This window comes from Lepidothrix coronata, unplaced genomic scaffold, assembly GCF_001604755.1.
Source record: "Lepidothrix coronata isolate B3197 unplaced genomic scaffold, Lepidothrix_coronata-1.0 Scaffold84, whole genome shotgun sequence".
In the NCBI taxonomy this organism is placed as follows: Eukaryota; Metazoa; Chordata; class Aves; order Passeriformes; family Pipridae; genus Lepidothrix; species Lepidothrix coronata.
The window spans coordinates 3,300,696-3,316,435 of record NW_016690264.1 but is presented as its reverse complement, the minus strand read 5'-3'; the positions used below and the strand labels follow the sequence as shown (position 1 = coordinate 3,316,435).

At 37.2% G+C, this 15,740-nt stretch overlaps 1 protein-coding gene across 3 annotated transcripts in view; it reads left to right on the top strand.

Annotated features, from left to right (window-relative positions):
* The first annotated feature begins 1,081 nt into the window (after nucleotides 1–1,081).
* The window catches only part of CUNH3orf67 (chromosome unknown C3orf67 homolog), a 72,279-nt gene continuing 57,620 nt past the window's right edge, over nucleotides 1,082–15,740 (top strand). For all 3 annotated transcript variants that reach the window (XR_001875742.1, XM_017820503.1, XM_017820502.1), the window contains exons 1-6: nucleotides 1,082–1,269; nucleotides 2,221–2,464; nucleotides 6,327–6,414; nucleotides 8,676–8,765; nucleotides 9,241–9,334; nucleotides 10,431–10,503. Coding sequence is in view for 2 of the 3 variants with exons in the window: in XM_017820503.1 (XP_017675992.1) it covers nucleotides 6,394–6,414; nucleotides 8,676–8,765; nucleotides 9,241–9,334; nucleotides 10,431–10,503 (278 nt within the window). In the remaining variant the exon portion in view is untranslated. The remainder of the gene's footprint in view (nucleotides 1,270–2,220; nucleotides 2,465–6,326; nucleotides 6,415–8,675; nucleotides 8,766–9,240; nucleotides 9,335–10,430; nucleotides 10,504–15,740) is intronic.

Here is a 15,740-nt window from a genome sequence, read left to right as displayed (position 1 = left end):
CTCCTGTCACAAATGATTCAGGCTTTTCAGATACAGCATTGAGTGTAATGAATTTCAAGATGACTTCAGGTTAAACTGTATGTAATGAACTATGTAGTTTCTGTTGGCTACAGAATTCCACTATAGCTTTTTAAGCTTTCTCTTGCTATCATCATCTCTCTTTTGTCCTTGCTCTATTAACTGTTTTTATTTAATAACCCGTAGCTCTGTTTTAGTATTATTGTTTTCCTTATCTCCAGGACCCAAGAACTCTACTCAGTGTAATCCAGTGTATGATAAAACTACACTGGATGTGATTTCTTAGAAAATCCCAAGGTAAAATGAGAAAGCTAAATACATCTTATAATTGATTTAACTCATTCCCTTCCTTGGCAAAACCAGGACAGTACCTTTCAGGGGGAAAAGCGAGGAAGGTGAGCAGTGTGATGTGGCCTGAGCACAGCAGGGTCCCATTGGTGGCTCGGCCCTTTCAGTTCCTGTATTTCATCACACCGTGATGGGTTACAAGGGTCTTAATAATTGTTCTTTGTAGAAACATTAAGACACACTTCGAGGAAGAAAATTCCACTACTTTTCTGTAAAAAGGCTACAAAGTTTCATGAAGAAACGCTGTGATCAAAAAAGCAGTCACTTCAAGGGAAGATCTCCTTTGACTAATATCTCATTATAAAGCCCAGGATCAAATTGGTTCCCCCATAACCTTCTTCCCAGAGGTTTTTGAAGCCATCAGGAGGTGTTTGCTTGTTCTTGCCAGTGGTGTTAAAACTAATGGGGCTGTCCTTCTCCTTTCCTTCTCTCGGAGAAAAACGCCAGACCCGCAAGGCCATTCTAATTCCCTAAAAACCAAGGACTTTGATGTGGCTGCTCTAGCTCATCCCTCATCTTCCTGAAGGTGGAAAAAAAAATAATAAAAAAATTAAGGCTTAAAGAGCAAATGGCGAATGTATTTCACGAGTTTTGATGTAAGCAAGATTTGTTGACTGAGTTGAGACAGTCCGTGGGTGACACACAGCGTCACTTCACACAGCCAGCCTCGGGACACCCGTGCGGGCTCTGTGACAGCCTCGGCCGGGTGTCCGTCACTTGGTGCGGGGCAGGGACCCGCGGGCACCGCAGCCTGTGCCTGAACCCGAGCCTGTGAGACTCCCCCGCGTCCCCCGAAAAGCCGCCGCCGGTGGAACCCGAGCAGGTACCGGCCAAGAGAGCCCGGCCCCGAGTGACCGCCCCGCCCGCGCCGCCATGTTCAACGGCCCCGCCGCCCTCGGCCAGGTGAGACCCGGCGGGGCCGCATCTCCCCGGGACGAGCGGCCCCGGCCCCATGGGGAGAGCCCAGGCCCCGACCCCTGGTTCCGACCCAGGCCCCGACCCCTGGTTCCGATTCCGGCCCCGACCCCCGACCTCCGAGCCCCAGCCTCGACCTCGTATCCCCGGCGGAGGGGCGGGAGGAGGTGGGACGCGGGTCCGCGGGGCTGCGGGTCGTGGGTCTTAACTAGCGCCAAAGCGTTTTGCGCCCGAATTTTTGTAAAAGTGAAAATCTCGATTTTTAATTTGTTTTATTTAATTTTCGTGTTGTGTGTAAAGGCTGCGCAGCTTCGCGCCTAGGAGCGCCAGTACTCCTGCTACACCTTATTAATGGTCTTCCCGCTCATTTATTATGCTAACTTGTGTTTTGAGAAAATATATAGCGGTGTTACCAACTCAGCTTTAAATATTCAATATATGGGATTCATTTGTCTGGGAGATACTAAAACCCTTCATCAGTGATGAAGTGCTTTTCCCGGTGTGTCCCAGCCACCATAAATCAGTGCTGGCTTTGGGCCCGTGATGGTGAGTTATATGTATTAGCAGTCTTGGGTCTAAGCCTGTGTGCCCTGCCAAAAATAGTGTATCCATGTCATTTTTCAATGCAAATTAGTAGTAAGTGCAAATTCACTTTATTTTGCTTCACAGTTTTGACTCTGGAATAGAAAAACTTAAATAAACACAGCTTTTTCAACTCTGGGATATTGACCAGAAACTTGTATTCCTATACTTATGTAAATAGTCCGTTTAAGTCAAGGGACTAACCATGTCCATGAAGGGTTTTAGGTCTGTGTAAGTCTGTCCATCCTTGTCTCTCCTGGAATTAGAGCAGTGCTTAGTCTTAATTAGCTTAAGGAAGGATGAAGATCTGTTTGCATTTGCTGTTTGTGAAATACTCTTTTGCTTGTAACTTTCTAGGGACCAATTGTTGGAATTGCAGTACTACATAAACACCAACTATTATTCACTTGCATGTAAACATTCTAGTGTGAAATATACATAAGAAGCTGTTATAGAATGGAGGCGTTTTTGCAGAGTCCTAAGTGGCTTGTGTGAATGGATGTGATAGGGGGCATTTTGGACTGCTGCAACTTTATTTTCAATGTAGGAAACACTGTGAAACTAAAGATCAAAGTCACTGCACAAGTGAAGACATCACAAGGTAAATACTGGTAGGAATCTATTCTTCAAAGATAAATATCCTTCATTGTTGCTTAACTTTATAAATTACATTCTTGATTGTTTGTCATTGACTGACACTTTAAGCCTGTATTTCCAATTGGACAGAGGTACTAAAATACATGGTTCAGGGCAATAAAAGATAAGTTAGATCTGTGACTGAAAAATGAGAGAACTGCTAGTTTATGGCATTCTGTAAAGATGTCATAAAATATCTATTTATTTGACAATGCAAAAAATTGAGGACTTGCATTCTAAGTTGCTCTTGTTTTTTCTCAAATAGTCCTTCTGGATTTTAAGTACTCTTGGTTTTTAGAATTTCTGGAGAGATTGGGAAGAGGAAAGATGAAAAGAGGAAAAATATTGCAACTACCAAATTTCCAGACCATTTTCACTTTTGTTTTTAATCATAGGTTACTATAATTGAAGACAATGCTACTTGATGCATAATGAAAGTAATATCTCAGTAATTAAATGACAAATACATCATTCACTTAATGTCTTTTGTAGCTACCACTCTTAATAGCAAAGGTAATTTCCAGTCTTCATTTTTAGTATTTTAATGGAAATTGAGAAGTTATATGAGCAAAAATGTATTGCAATGTCACTTGCAGTATTTTTGCCTTTGTGAAAAACAAACTGACATTTCACTGAAGTGTTTACAGTAATCAGCTTTGTAGTATGAATGAGTTGTCCAAACACAAATGCTTACAAACTTTGGGTCTAGTTTACCTTTCACTGAAGTTAGGAAGAGCCATCTGGTTATGAATTTGATAGCTACAACAGTCATCAATTTTCTGAGTCTGTGTAAAATCTGTTCTGCAAATTAGCAAATAACCTGGCTTGCCCATATGTGTATCAGTTTAAAACACAACTTCGTTGGTGAAAAATTTTAAGCCATATTGTAAGAGTAAACTTTATTTGACAATATGAAGTTTGGAGATTTCTGGTGATGATATGATCTTTCAAGTCACTCAGTAAGTGTTCATCATCCCCCGGGTTTTGTATTTCTCTTTTCTACCACATACTTCCTAGATATTATCTCTTCATATATATCTCTACCCTCTCCATGTGTATATCTCTCTGTATTGTGATACAATATGAAAGTCTTTAATTATTTGGTCATCTTTTCTGTCTTAAGCATAGCATTTGAATGAGAGCTTTTCAGTTCAGATGTATGTTTCCTCTACTTGAACTTAAGGATTAATTAGTAGCACAAGCTTTTTGCATGATATAGGTGTGTGCCTTCATGGAGTTTTACCAGTGCACGTGTGTTCTTTCCGTGCTCAGAGCCAAGTGAGAACTACTTCCACACAATGCAGCGTGGAGATAAATGAGTGATGTCAAGCCAAAGCTAATAAGCACTACTGAGAGGCAAAGCATGTTAGCACTGTGTTGAACCCAAGTTAATATATCAAGATGGCTTCCAGAGCTGTTTTCATCTTCCTTCAAAAATCTGTGGGATTTGCCAGTAGTGGACTGCCTCTTATGGAAGCCACTTGTACTGTATGAGAAAACAGTAAAGAAAACGAGGTATTAGTTTCTATGTCTCAAGTACAAATCTGTCTTCAGCAGTGTCTGCAAATGCTGTAGCTGTCCACTTGCTAAGTAGCTGTTCCCTCCTTAAAGATGGTGTGGTATTGAAGATGAAACTTGACCTCTACGTACTGCACCCTAAATGTTTGTTCCAAAATATAAAATATAATTAAACAGACTTTTCACCGGAATATTAGTATTAGTCCTTGAAAGAGGTGAGTTATTCTTTTCAGTCTCAAATAAAACTTTTTATACAGTGACTCTTAAATCAGGATTTTTCACACTTGTTTAGTCCTGATATTTTCCCCTCAGATGTTATAACGCGTAACAGAAGTTCAGAGTATGTGAGGGCCGTGCCAGGTGCATGATGCCTGGAAAACGTGGGACTGATTTTTAAAGCAAAAATAATTTCAAGTGCTTTGCCCTAAGGAAAAAGCAGTGTATTCCTTTGCATCTCCTTTGTTTAAAATTAATTATAAATTAAAAATGGGCGATGGCAAAATCCTTAATCCCAGAATGACAAGTGCCCCACCACGTGAGTTAGTGATACACCTGTTGTAAATATGTCCCGAAGGAGGGCTTGGCTTCTACCTCTGTTTTAGTACAGGTCCTTCACATTTTGCTCTGGTAAAGGGAATTAAAACAGTAGGTCACTCTGAGATGAGTTTCATGGTGCCACTACTTCTCACTCAGACAGGAATCATGCAATTTTGAGTAGTTCTGGCTTGCTTAAGGGTTGTAGATAATAGCAAAGATTAGAAAAGTGACAGCTGCATACAGAAAAGTGAACAGTGATTTCAGAAATAATTGCTCTGTATATAAAGAGAATATATAGAGAGAAGGAAGAAATAAAGCACTTGCTTTAGAAGTGCTTTCTTTAAAAGGTATTTCTAAAATATCTAGTTCATAGTTGAGTAGTTCAATATAACTGTTAATGTAGTAATATAAAAAACCAAACAAACAAATTATGCCAACTAAACAAGTGAAAAAATTGTATAGAAACTGGTCTAAAATGCAGAGTAATGAAATGGGTGAGTTAGATGTACAGAGACAGTATTGCTTTAATACGATCAAAATACTAATTATGGGTTTTGATGGGCCTGTTACAAATACTGTGGTTGCTAAATTTAATTTTCCTTAGAATCAAAAAGTTTAAAATAAAGTAATATTTCTGGCAGCAGAATGGGATAAATTTATAGTATCTGATTATTTTTACATTTTTATTTTATTTACAGACAACTTTCAGACTTAATTGTTGCTGATTAAAATAGTTGTGGATAAACATCAATAGATTTCATCATGTTTTCATAAATGAATTATTATTTACTCTTTCAAATCAAATGCTGCTCTAATACCTTAAATGAGTACATTCTTTATGAACTCATATATATTGTCACTGAATTTCTAGTTCATTTGCAGGCATATATATTTTTATAAATTTCCCTTGAAGTTTGTCACTTTCTGATTGTGAGAACTAAACTGTTCATTAGAGAAGCTATACTTACAGTCTCCTGGTCAGCATATTATTTCTGTCTGTTAAGAAGCTGGTTTCAGTCTCAAAAAAATACCCGTAATTAAAAAAAAAATTAATTCTTAAGTCATCTGTGCCTGAACTGGAGCAACGAACAGGAAGAAAGTATATCAAATAAAAGTGAGGCACAGTCTTGTGAAAGGATTTTTCTGTGGGCTGAGGAGCACTTTCAGTTTTCAGTGAAGGTGTGTGTTGTCTCTTGTGACTGATTCTGTCTCTGGAGATTGACAACTCCCTTTTATGTTCAGGGTCTCTTCACTTTCTGTTGACTTCAGCTGAGCCTGCAGACACTCAGCACGATCAAAGGGGAATGTGGGAGGCTTCCAGTATCAGTCTCTTCACTTTTGACTGTTCTGATTCTCTAACTGCAGACATCTCTTAATTCACAGTCACTTTAACAGCCCTCAAATAACTGAAGTGCTTGGTTTGAGTCTTACACTAATAACCCTCGAAGAAGAATGTTGAGAGTGAAGGAAGATAACTTGTCTCAGAAGTCTCTGCCAAATATTTCTAGATGGAGAGGTCTCTATTGCAGCCATTCTATATACTTGATGAATAAAGAGAATATTTTCCGAGACAGTGTCAATATTAATATTATTTTGGTCTTAATTCTTTTGTGTTAGCCCTCTGATGCAGTTGATATACATTTATACTCAGAAAAATACTTCATAATAGTATTCATATCTTTTAAAATATGGTTGGAGTTTCATTTTAGGATTGTTTTCATGTCAAATCCTGTATTTGTTGTCCTAACATTGTTTGTTTGTTTGTTTTGTAGCATAGTTTGTAAGTGTCTTTACTGGTTGAGAAGCTAAAATTATTTTCTGCCTGTGAAACGTGGAAAAATGTTCAAAAATCATTATCAGGTAAAACAGAAATAATTTTATTTTTTACCCATTTTCATTTCACCTCTGAGAAAGCTCAATTAAAATAGCTTATTCTGGGAGGCAAAAAGTCCAGCTGCAGAAATGTTTTGGAGTGTTTCATTATTCAGTATTTATATAGAAATTTCATGAAATAGTGGATAGCTGCTGATGCTGTCAGGTCTAGAATAGGCACCAACATGTTTTTGCCAATGTCTTTACTCTTATAGGCCAGAGAAGGCACAGCCTCTGCTTCCAGCTGGTCATGGAAGCAGTCCCAGCTCTTGAGGTACAGTCAGAAAAGGGGGTTGGTTTATTTTCTTGGTCCAGCACGAGGTTGTGACAACACTAGTCACACTTATCACTTGTAATCCTTATTTTATCCCTTTTTTCTGTTTCCTGGCCTTCCTTTCACCACTTTGCCTCCCTTTCTCTGAACTAGTCCCATGCCAAGAGAACAACCCATCCCTGATTACTTTTTCCCTGCTGGTCCCAGATGTGCTACTTCTGTACCCAAAGTGGGTACTTCTGATGCTGTTACCTAGGCTTTCTCAGCTTTGCATGGTGTTGCCGATGCCTGGGTGCTGTTGGCTTTGCAGTATTTTGCTCCCCAAAATGTGCCCCATACTCCCCTCCAGCTGATTGTGGCATTTGGCAGTTTCTTCCCTAACTTCTCCATGCCCCTCCCCATGAGATCCAACCATCCCCCACGGCACTAAGTGACTTTTGTCAGCTTCTCACATTAGTGTTTGTTTGACATTTTCTCATGTCATGTCCTTCCATGTCCTCTTCAGTTTAACCTCAAATCAGGGCCTGCTCAAGGGCTGCATTATTAACAAAATGCATTTGCAAAGATGGAAGGATTGTTCAAGATTTGCTGCAAGCACATACAGCTTGGCAGTTAAGAATCTTTTTTGACTTTTCAAGAGCTTGATCTTGGTAGTCCTTACATAAATCAGATAACTTAGAAATTGATATTGTACTGTATTTTTAAAAAATTATCCATTATAAATTCAAAAATTATTTTAAGTGCAGTTTATGGAATGCCATTTTTAATCCCCTTAGAACTTAGTAAGTCCAGTCACTGGGATCTGCTGTGTGGCTGGAGATCTCAGGTGTGTGTGGGCAGAGGAAAATACCTAATTCATATACAATGCAGAGTTGATGTTCTCTAAAAAAATAATTTGAAGAGCATTTCTTTTGCTGGCAAGACTCCTTGCCCCTCTTGCTTATTCTGACTTGTGTACAATTGCTTGGGCAGCTGAGCATAAAGAGAATTAGGGAGTGCAGGCAAGTAGAAATGAGAAGGGAGCGGCAGAGCTGTAATGATTGATTAGGTCAACCAGGCTACTGAAAAATGCTTAGCAAACTGTAGGCTGAGCATATCAGATGTCACAAAAAAAAATGTGACATCAAATGAGAAAAATATTGAAGCAAATAATTCCCTAAGCAGAGGTAATAAAGCCAACCTCTCAAGAGCCTGTGGTTAGATTCCTTGATGTCTAATAGAGCCCATGCTCTGTGTCAGGGGTTTTCACCTGACAGGGGCATTTATAATAATCTTTTTCCAATATCAATTTTGTGATGCCTCATGAAGGCTGCAGCATGAATACAGCCCTTACCTTCTTATGGTGATACTGATTGGAACAGGTCTACAACCAGGCCACTTAAGTTGGCCCAGAAAAGATAGTAAATTTTTGTTTGGTCAAATTAGGCTGGAATTTGATCACTAGTAAAAAGTTACCGGGAAATGTCTTTGATATACTCACCTGTGTGGGCAGAGCCATTCACAAATGTAGACAAATGATGTAAACTTCATTTCCATAGGAAATCAGATAAAACACCCAATCTGAAACAGATTTTATTTTTTAGCAGTATTTTTTAAAACTCACTTTTCTTGGTGAGTTGTAAAAATAAATCATATCCAAATATAAATTGCTAATCTCCTGCATGGTTTTAGAATATTTACAATAATGTTGCTTTTTAGAGAATGACATTATAGATAAAATAATTCAAAATATTCCATGGTATTCCTTCAACTTTATTTTTTGATCCTCTAATAAAGACAAGTATTGACTTCATGGATTGCTATATTATAGTAGTGTAGAAGCTGTTACTGATATTCTGCTGTCAGACTGATCAGTAATATGGACTGTGGTAACAGCATGATGTGGAGAGGGATTCTTATGTCCTCATCTTGACGATTGATAATTTAGTGCTGAACATTTGGTTGGATGATATATCCTTAAACCATTTTATTATAGGGTGGCCGGTTTGTTGAAATATTCAGTGCTCAAGGCAAAAACCCAGGAGCAAAATGGAAGATTTTTGGCAATCCATCAGCTATATGGAAAGTAAGTTTTTAAAGAAACTTATAAAACCTAGAGTATAAACCAGAAAAATGTGAATGAAGCTTAAAATTAGAAGGTAATGAGGGCTTTGACCTGACAGTGGAGTTGTCACTTGCAGTTCTGTCATTATGACAGACTAAATGACTACTTAAATTAGTTCTTTATGCCTGCTTGCAGACTAGGTTGGTCACAGTGTAATTTTATAGTTTAAATATTTACTAAGTAATTTTGCTATTCTGGTAACTCACATTGAGTCGTGAGTCCTGTTTGTCAGCATTATTTGTTCATAAAACATGCAAGTAAAGGATATACTTACATGGATTATATTATTGCTATCAAATTTGAACTACTTTCATACTTGCAGTGCCATCTGCCATTTCTAATTTTTAAAAGAAATAGCTTTGCATGTTGGTAGCATGGTTGGTTGTCAAGAAGAGAATTCTCTCAGGATGCTTATGTTTGTTGTTCCTTTTCGTAGGAATATGACAAAGAACTAAAAGGCTTTGTTTTTGTACTTGAAGGAAGCAGTCAGGTCAACAAAATGCAGCTACCAAAGGAAACTAGACAAACTTGTAAGTATCAAAGAATTAAATGTTTGTGATGTTTTTCTGATTATTACCTCAGTCTTATACTGGAATGTATAACTTACAGTATTCTCCCTTGGTTCAGGGGTAATTCAGCATTAGAAAACTGGGGGTTTTTCATTAACTTTGAGCAGGTCACTTACAAATAAGTAAAAGGTATAGAAATGCCATATTAAAATAAATGCTGTAGGGAAGATCCTTATTTATACATGTTGTCCTGGTGCCACCAGATTCAGTTCTGTACCTGATCCTGCTACAGACCAATGTCTGATAAACAACTTGTGAGTCCATTCAGTGCTTACTAAAGTCAATAATTCTGCTGTCATTACAGAATGTGAAGTAGGTTCCTGTCCCCTTTCTCATTTTACTTTTCAAATTATTTTTACTTTGTTGTATCAAACGAGCACACTGGCAGAAAGTTTCGAATTGTCATTCTTTAGAAGAAGAGCCAGTGTTGGTGTTGAGTCTTGTTAAGTCAATGAAGAGCAGCCTGTACCCTCCCTGATGGAATAACTAAGAAAACAACATATGGTTCAATCCAGACAGTTTTGTACTGTTTTCCCTTGATAGGGAGCTACCTGAATTTTTTTGTTGGTTCCCTCAGTCAAGCTCATTTGCTGTTACTCTTAAAATCAGAAGGCTCCACTGAGCAGTGTTGTCATGATCTGATTACATTCTTACCCAAGGGTTTTTTGAAGTTGTTTAACAAGGTGTACATTGTCACAAACAGGAGTGCGAGTTTCATATGACTATAAGATAATCTTGATAGGGAAATATTACTTCATTTTATAATTCTTATGGGATATTTGTTGTCTACATGCTCTTGGAACACGAGAGTCGTAAGTTGAAAAAAAAAGTTCCTTTTGTTTTCATGAGAATTCCACCAAAGCCACAGATGGGACTTTTAAAACAACATTTTTATTGCAGTTTAAATTGGTTTTCTTCGGGTTTTTCTTGTGTTCGCATGTTGTGTGAACCTTGGGAAATAGTGTTGCAGGAGCCACAAAATTGAAATGCTTTATAGTGAAACATGCATCTGCATGCACACAGCATATATATTTAATTTTTTTTTCCCTATTTCTAGTAGGACTGATCCAGCAATTTCTGACCCTTCAGATTTTTGTACCATTGGGAAAAGACTTTTCCACTGAGTTGCTGTAAGTTGCACAAATTTTCCTTGAAGACTTAATGTAAAGGGAATGCCTGATTGCAGTCATTAATTTTAGTGACATATTTTGCATTAAAGCACAGTGACTTATCAAGTCAATAAGAAGTAATTAAGCTAATGAGATCATTATTTCTTGGATGTTTTAAATACTGACATTCCTTTGAAGACAGAACAAACTCTAAAAATCCTGAATGAAGACAGTGAAAAATCTGAAGAAATGAGACATAAATTTACCAAACATATGAAAAATACTGGCTCATGAGGGCTTTCTGAAAATTTGTGAGAGATTTATAACTATTTCAGGGCCCCTTGGTTCAGGGCAAAAAGAAATATATATTCCAATAACTGGGGGAGAAAATCATGACCAAACAAATGGTAAAAAGCTAGAACAAGTGGAGTGCTCAGCTGGTATAATTATGTCCATATTGTAAAGAAAGAGAGGTACAGCTGAATTTTTATTAGTTCAATATGGAATGATTTAATAGAGTTTTAAACTTGGGCAATTGTCAGACTTTGGACAACATTTCTCTCCTACTGACACCATCCATTTTTATGTAAGCAGCACAACTCAGCTTTGTAGCCAGTAGAACACCTAGGAGTTGAATTAACAAAAGAAATATTGGGCCTTAGAAGCCCTGCAAGAAAAGATGGGTTGAATAATATGTAAAGTCAAAGAAGGATTTTATTTTTGTTTGTCTTTCTGTAAGTTTGCAAGTAAAGTGACAAAACAAACAGGATATGTCCTGTAGTAAACAGAAACCAAGTACATAGATTTGCTTCTGGTGGACATTCTCTAGGCAAAAGACAGAGATTTAATGAGCTGGTACAAATCCCAATTTTCTCTTCTTATGTGCAGTGATTTCAATGTCTGTGGGGATGAAGTAATCCCACTTACTACACTTCCATATACTTTTTACAAAAGAATTGATGTTTCATTTCTTCTGTTTTAATAAAGTCATGCTTACCCTGATGATTCCATAAGTTCATAAATTCTTTAAGTTGCTCATTATTTTGAATATGTATCTATCTTATATATATATATAATATATATCTTAAAAGTACAATGTCAGTTGTTCCCCACTTAGTGCAACTATTTGAAAAAGTTAATAAAACGTCTTTAAAAATAGTTTTATTACTAACTTTTGGGTTTGAAATCAACTGTAATTTATGGATGTACCTATAAAGTCCTTCAAGCCTTGCAGAATAGGAAGTGCACTATTTCATCTTAGCAGACTTATGATAATACAGTAAATAATTAAAACAAGTCCTTGCTTCATGTGACTGCCATTCAGTTCCTTTCTTTTCAGATGTTTTGGAAGAAATCTCTTGCTTGTTTGTGTACAGAATGTTGGTTGTGTTGTTCCTGCCTAGAGTTTAATGTTCAAAGGTGGTTTGTTACATAACCTGGCTGCTTACTACTGCAGCTTTGGGCAGCTTCAGCTAAAATTGATAGTGTACTAAGCCATGAAATTTGCTTTATGTAAAAAACACTCTGGAAAGTTTTGTAGTAGCTGCATATGATGCTTTATGTTACATATCTTGCTCTCATATCCTGCACAGAGATGGAAATGGTATTTAGTTTAAGCCTCATCCTTTTTTGCATTCTGTTCAGTGATTGATCTGGTCAGCAAACAAGAATTCCTTCAAGGCCATCCATCACTGCTGCCATCAGATGACATAAACCTTCTAACTTGCTGCTATCAACCAGTCATGCAAGATTCCTGTCACAAATACTGAATGTGCAAACTACTGTTTACATTAGCTGGCTTATCTTTTCTTTGGAAGAAATTTAAGGAGAATTTTAGATACTTTGTTAGGTGGCATGATTAGGTGAATATCACCACATTAACAATCAATGTATTGATCTGCCTAAAAAATGTGTGAAATAGATTGTGGATGAAGAATTTGGTGAAGCATAATAAAATCACAATTAAGGTAGAGAGCATGTAATTTATGCAGCCTCTTTGGAGCAAATAATAGCAAAGCTATTAGTAATGCTGAAAATAGCTGTCTGCTCTAAATGCAGTAGCCAGTTGTTAAATCCTCGGTATTATGGATTTTTTTTTTTTACCTTTCTTAAAAAGCAAAGGTAACTCAACGTTTGAAAGAATATTTGTGTGTAATAGAAAACAGCATCTGGCTTGTGTTGCCATTCTTACTTTAATTCCCAATATATAGACCATGTGGTTGTTGGCAGTTCTGCTCAGCATTTTGACAAGCATATGAACATTTGTTCTTCTTACAGTACTGTAATGCCAGTCATTGTCATACTTTATTTCTGATATGTGATACCCAAGCTGAGAAGCTTGTTTTAATAAGTTTTACAGCAAATGGTTAGAGCTATTGATCTGAGAAGACAGACCTTGAAATTGTACCACAGCCTCAAAAAAAAAAAAAAGAAAAAAAGCGTAGGCTGGAGTGATGTATGAACAAGGATCAGGCACTCAATTTCTGGTTATGCACTGAAATATTATCTGGTCTTGTCTGAGTCCCTGTAGGTTGCTCAGCCTTTTTTCTCCCAGTTTTCTCATGCAAGATACGAGAATATTTGTCAATTTATTTTGAAAATATATTACAACTAGTTAGTTAACTCAGTGTATGATACTTTTAAACATAGGAAGGATAAAAATAAGAATGGTAGTAAATTTTAAAATCTGATGGTTGATCAAGTACAGTTTCATTGATATGCAAGCTAGTGTGTGATGATAGTACAGATTTAATATTTGATGTTTTATTCTATTGCTGAATTGAGGCCAGTTAAGGGAGAGAGCATTTTGTATGAAAAAAGACAAGTTTTCCAGTTTTGCATTTGGGCATCCAGACAGGACAGCAGATAGTAACAACAAAATGTGGTGAAACTACAAAGTGATCCAACATTAGTGGCAAAAACAGGTGTGGTGCTTAGTGACCCCTGGCTGCAGCTCCAAAGTCATGCTGCCTCTCTCACTGGTGGCCAGTTCACAGTCTTCAAACTGCTTTAAATCTTGGGTTGGCAAACAGCTGTAAATCACATGTGGCATAATTTGTAAAGCTGGGAAGGTCTGAGACATCATATAAGATCCCCTCATCTCTGTGATGTGAAAACTTGCACAGCAAAAATACACAGTCAGTGAAAACTGCTTCCCAGTCAGAGTCCTGCTTCCGAATCCCAGACTTGGTGCTTGATATTAGCATGCCATGGGGCTCTGCTGTGTTGCCACTTCCTAGAATTACTCAGTACCTTATGGACCATGTTCTGAGTCACAGCATGGTTGCTCATTCACTCTAATGGCATCTATGTCTCTTAATTCTTCATGATGTTTCAACCTTTTGTTCACTTGGCCAAGCGTGTATCAACAGGTTTGCTCAGTTAGTATCCCACTGTTCGTAATCAAATTATCTTTGCTTGCCACTAGCTTTTGCCAGCTCCAGAAGGCATCGGCTCTTGTTATATTCTGAATTAATGCGAACTCTGTGAGAGTTTCAAACTCTGGAACATATCTAAGTTTAAGAGGTTTTCTGCTGAAGTTTAGCTAGTTATGGATAGAGGAATCTGTAGAGAAAAAGGGGTTAAAAATGTCTGTATTCCTAAAGTAGTTGTGCTTGTTGATAAGAAATGTTATTGCAAGGCTTGTGAGCAGTATAGTAGAATCTATATTTTTGTACCATATTTCCTGTTTTCAAACAGTTGTTTCTATAAATATAAGTTTATTACATTGAGATTTTTAATAACCACAACATACTAGGTTTTACATGCATAGCTAATTTATTCATAGATACCGTAACAGCTTGAATTTATGTGAATTAGATGCTATCATAATCAGTCATCATTTCAGCTTTGCTGACAGAGATACCATAAATTATTCATGTTAACCTAAAGACCCAGCATGTTTTCGGATACAGAACAATAAATATATGAATCTTGGTTAGTCTTGCAAAACTTAGAGCAACCTCTTTAGATTTGAAGTAAGACACAGATGCTAATTCTATTACGTGTGTCTGACATTATTTGAAGATTTTAGATAGAGACTGGAAGTAAACTCTATTGAATTGATTTAGCTGGAGAGATTCTGGTGTTTAGTAGCATGACACTTGTTCCTTGAATTTTTTGTGAAGCAGGAGTGAAATACAGAAAAGTATTAGAATATGTTAAATCCCATCATTTATGAAGATTAACTCATATTTGAAAGTAAACATTTTTTGATAACTTCAGTCATCACTTTGACCAGAGTACAAGCACAGCATGGGTAGTAATTTAGGAAACAGGTATCCAAAAAAAAGGTATAAATGTATCCTATGAACAGGGTGTCCTGCTTCCAGATATAAAAGTTTCATGCAATTTTATAGAAGTGATAACAAAATACACCATCCTAGTTTAAAATTATTAATTATTATTATTTAAAATTATTTAGATTAGACACTTGGTCTGAAAGAAGACAGATATCTTCTTTCCCCCTAGTCAGGACAAATTTGTTACCCTCATTCTGTAAGTATTTCTAATTTCTCACATTTGATGTGTTTCTTTGCTTCTGCAACTATAAAACTGTTTAAAGTCGTATCAATAACTTCATTGTTCATTGAATTAATCAATATAAAACATCAAGTGTGGAGAAAGATTTTTGTGCTGTTGATCTTCAGTTCTGGAACTTGCACACATCCAAATTTACTTTCTGCTTGTTGAAGGAGTCTTTTTTCCTTGGCCCTGGACCTTCTTCAGAAGTCTGTACTTGTTCTTTTTCCTTCACAATAATCAATACCTCTGACTACTACCTAAAATGTTTTGTTCTTTGAGTGCCTCTTAACAGTTTAATTATCAGTTCATCTTTCTCCAGTACATCTTTAGACCATCTGGATTTTCATGGAAGTGTTCCTTTCTCTGCCTTTCTTGAGTCCATAGGTGTGCACACCACTTGAGGGGGATCTTTCTTTTCCAGCAGCGTTTCTTTCTGTATTTGAATGTGCACCCTGTCTGTGCACAGTGTCGGTCAATTGTGCTTTAGTTCAGAAAGGGAAGAAGGATTGTTAGCCTATAAAGAATACTGCTGACATGGTTGTGATCTGACCTGCAGCCCTAGTGATCACATGTAAGAACAGAATTTGTGAGGAGCACAAGGTCTTGGGTTTCCAGCTTTATGCAGCAGCTGGCTCCATACAGATGTGTGCAATTAGCATTTTGGAGACAACATTAACACTTCAGTTTATTCAAAAACAAAATTGGGGAGTAATGCCTCAAAGTTTCATCTGGTT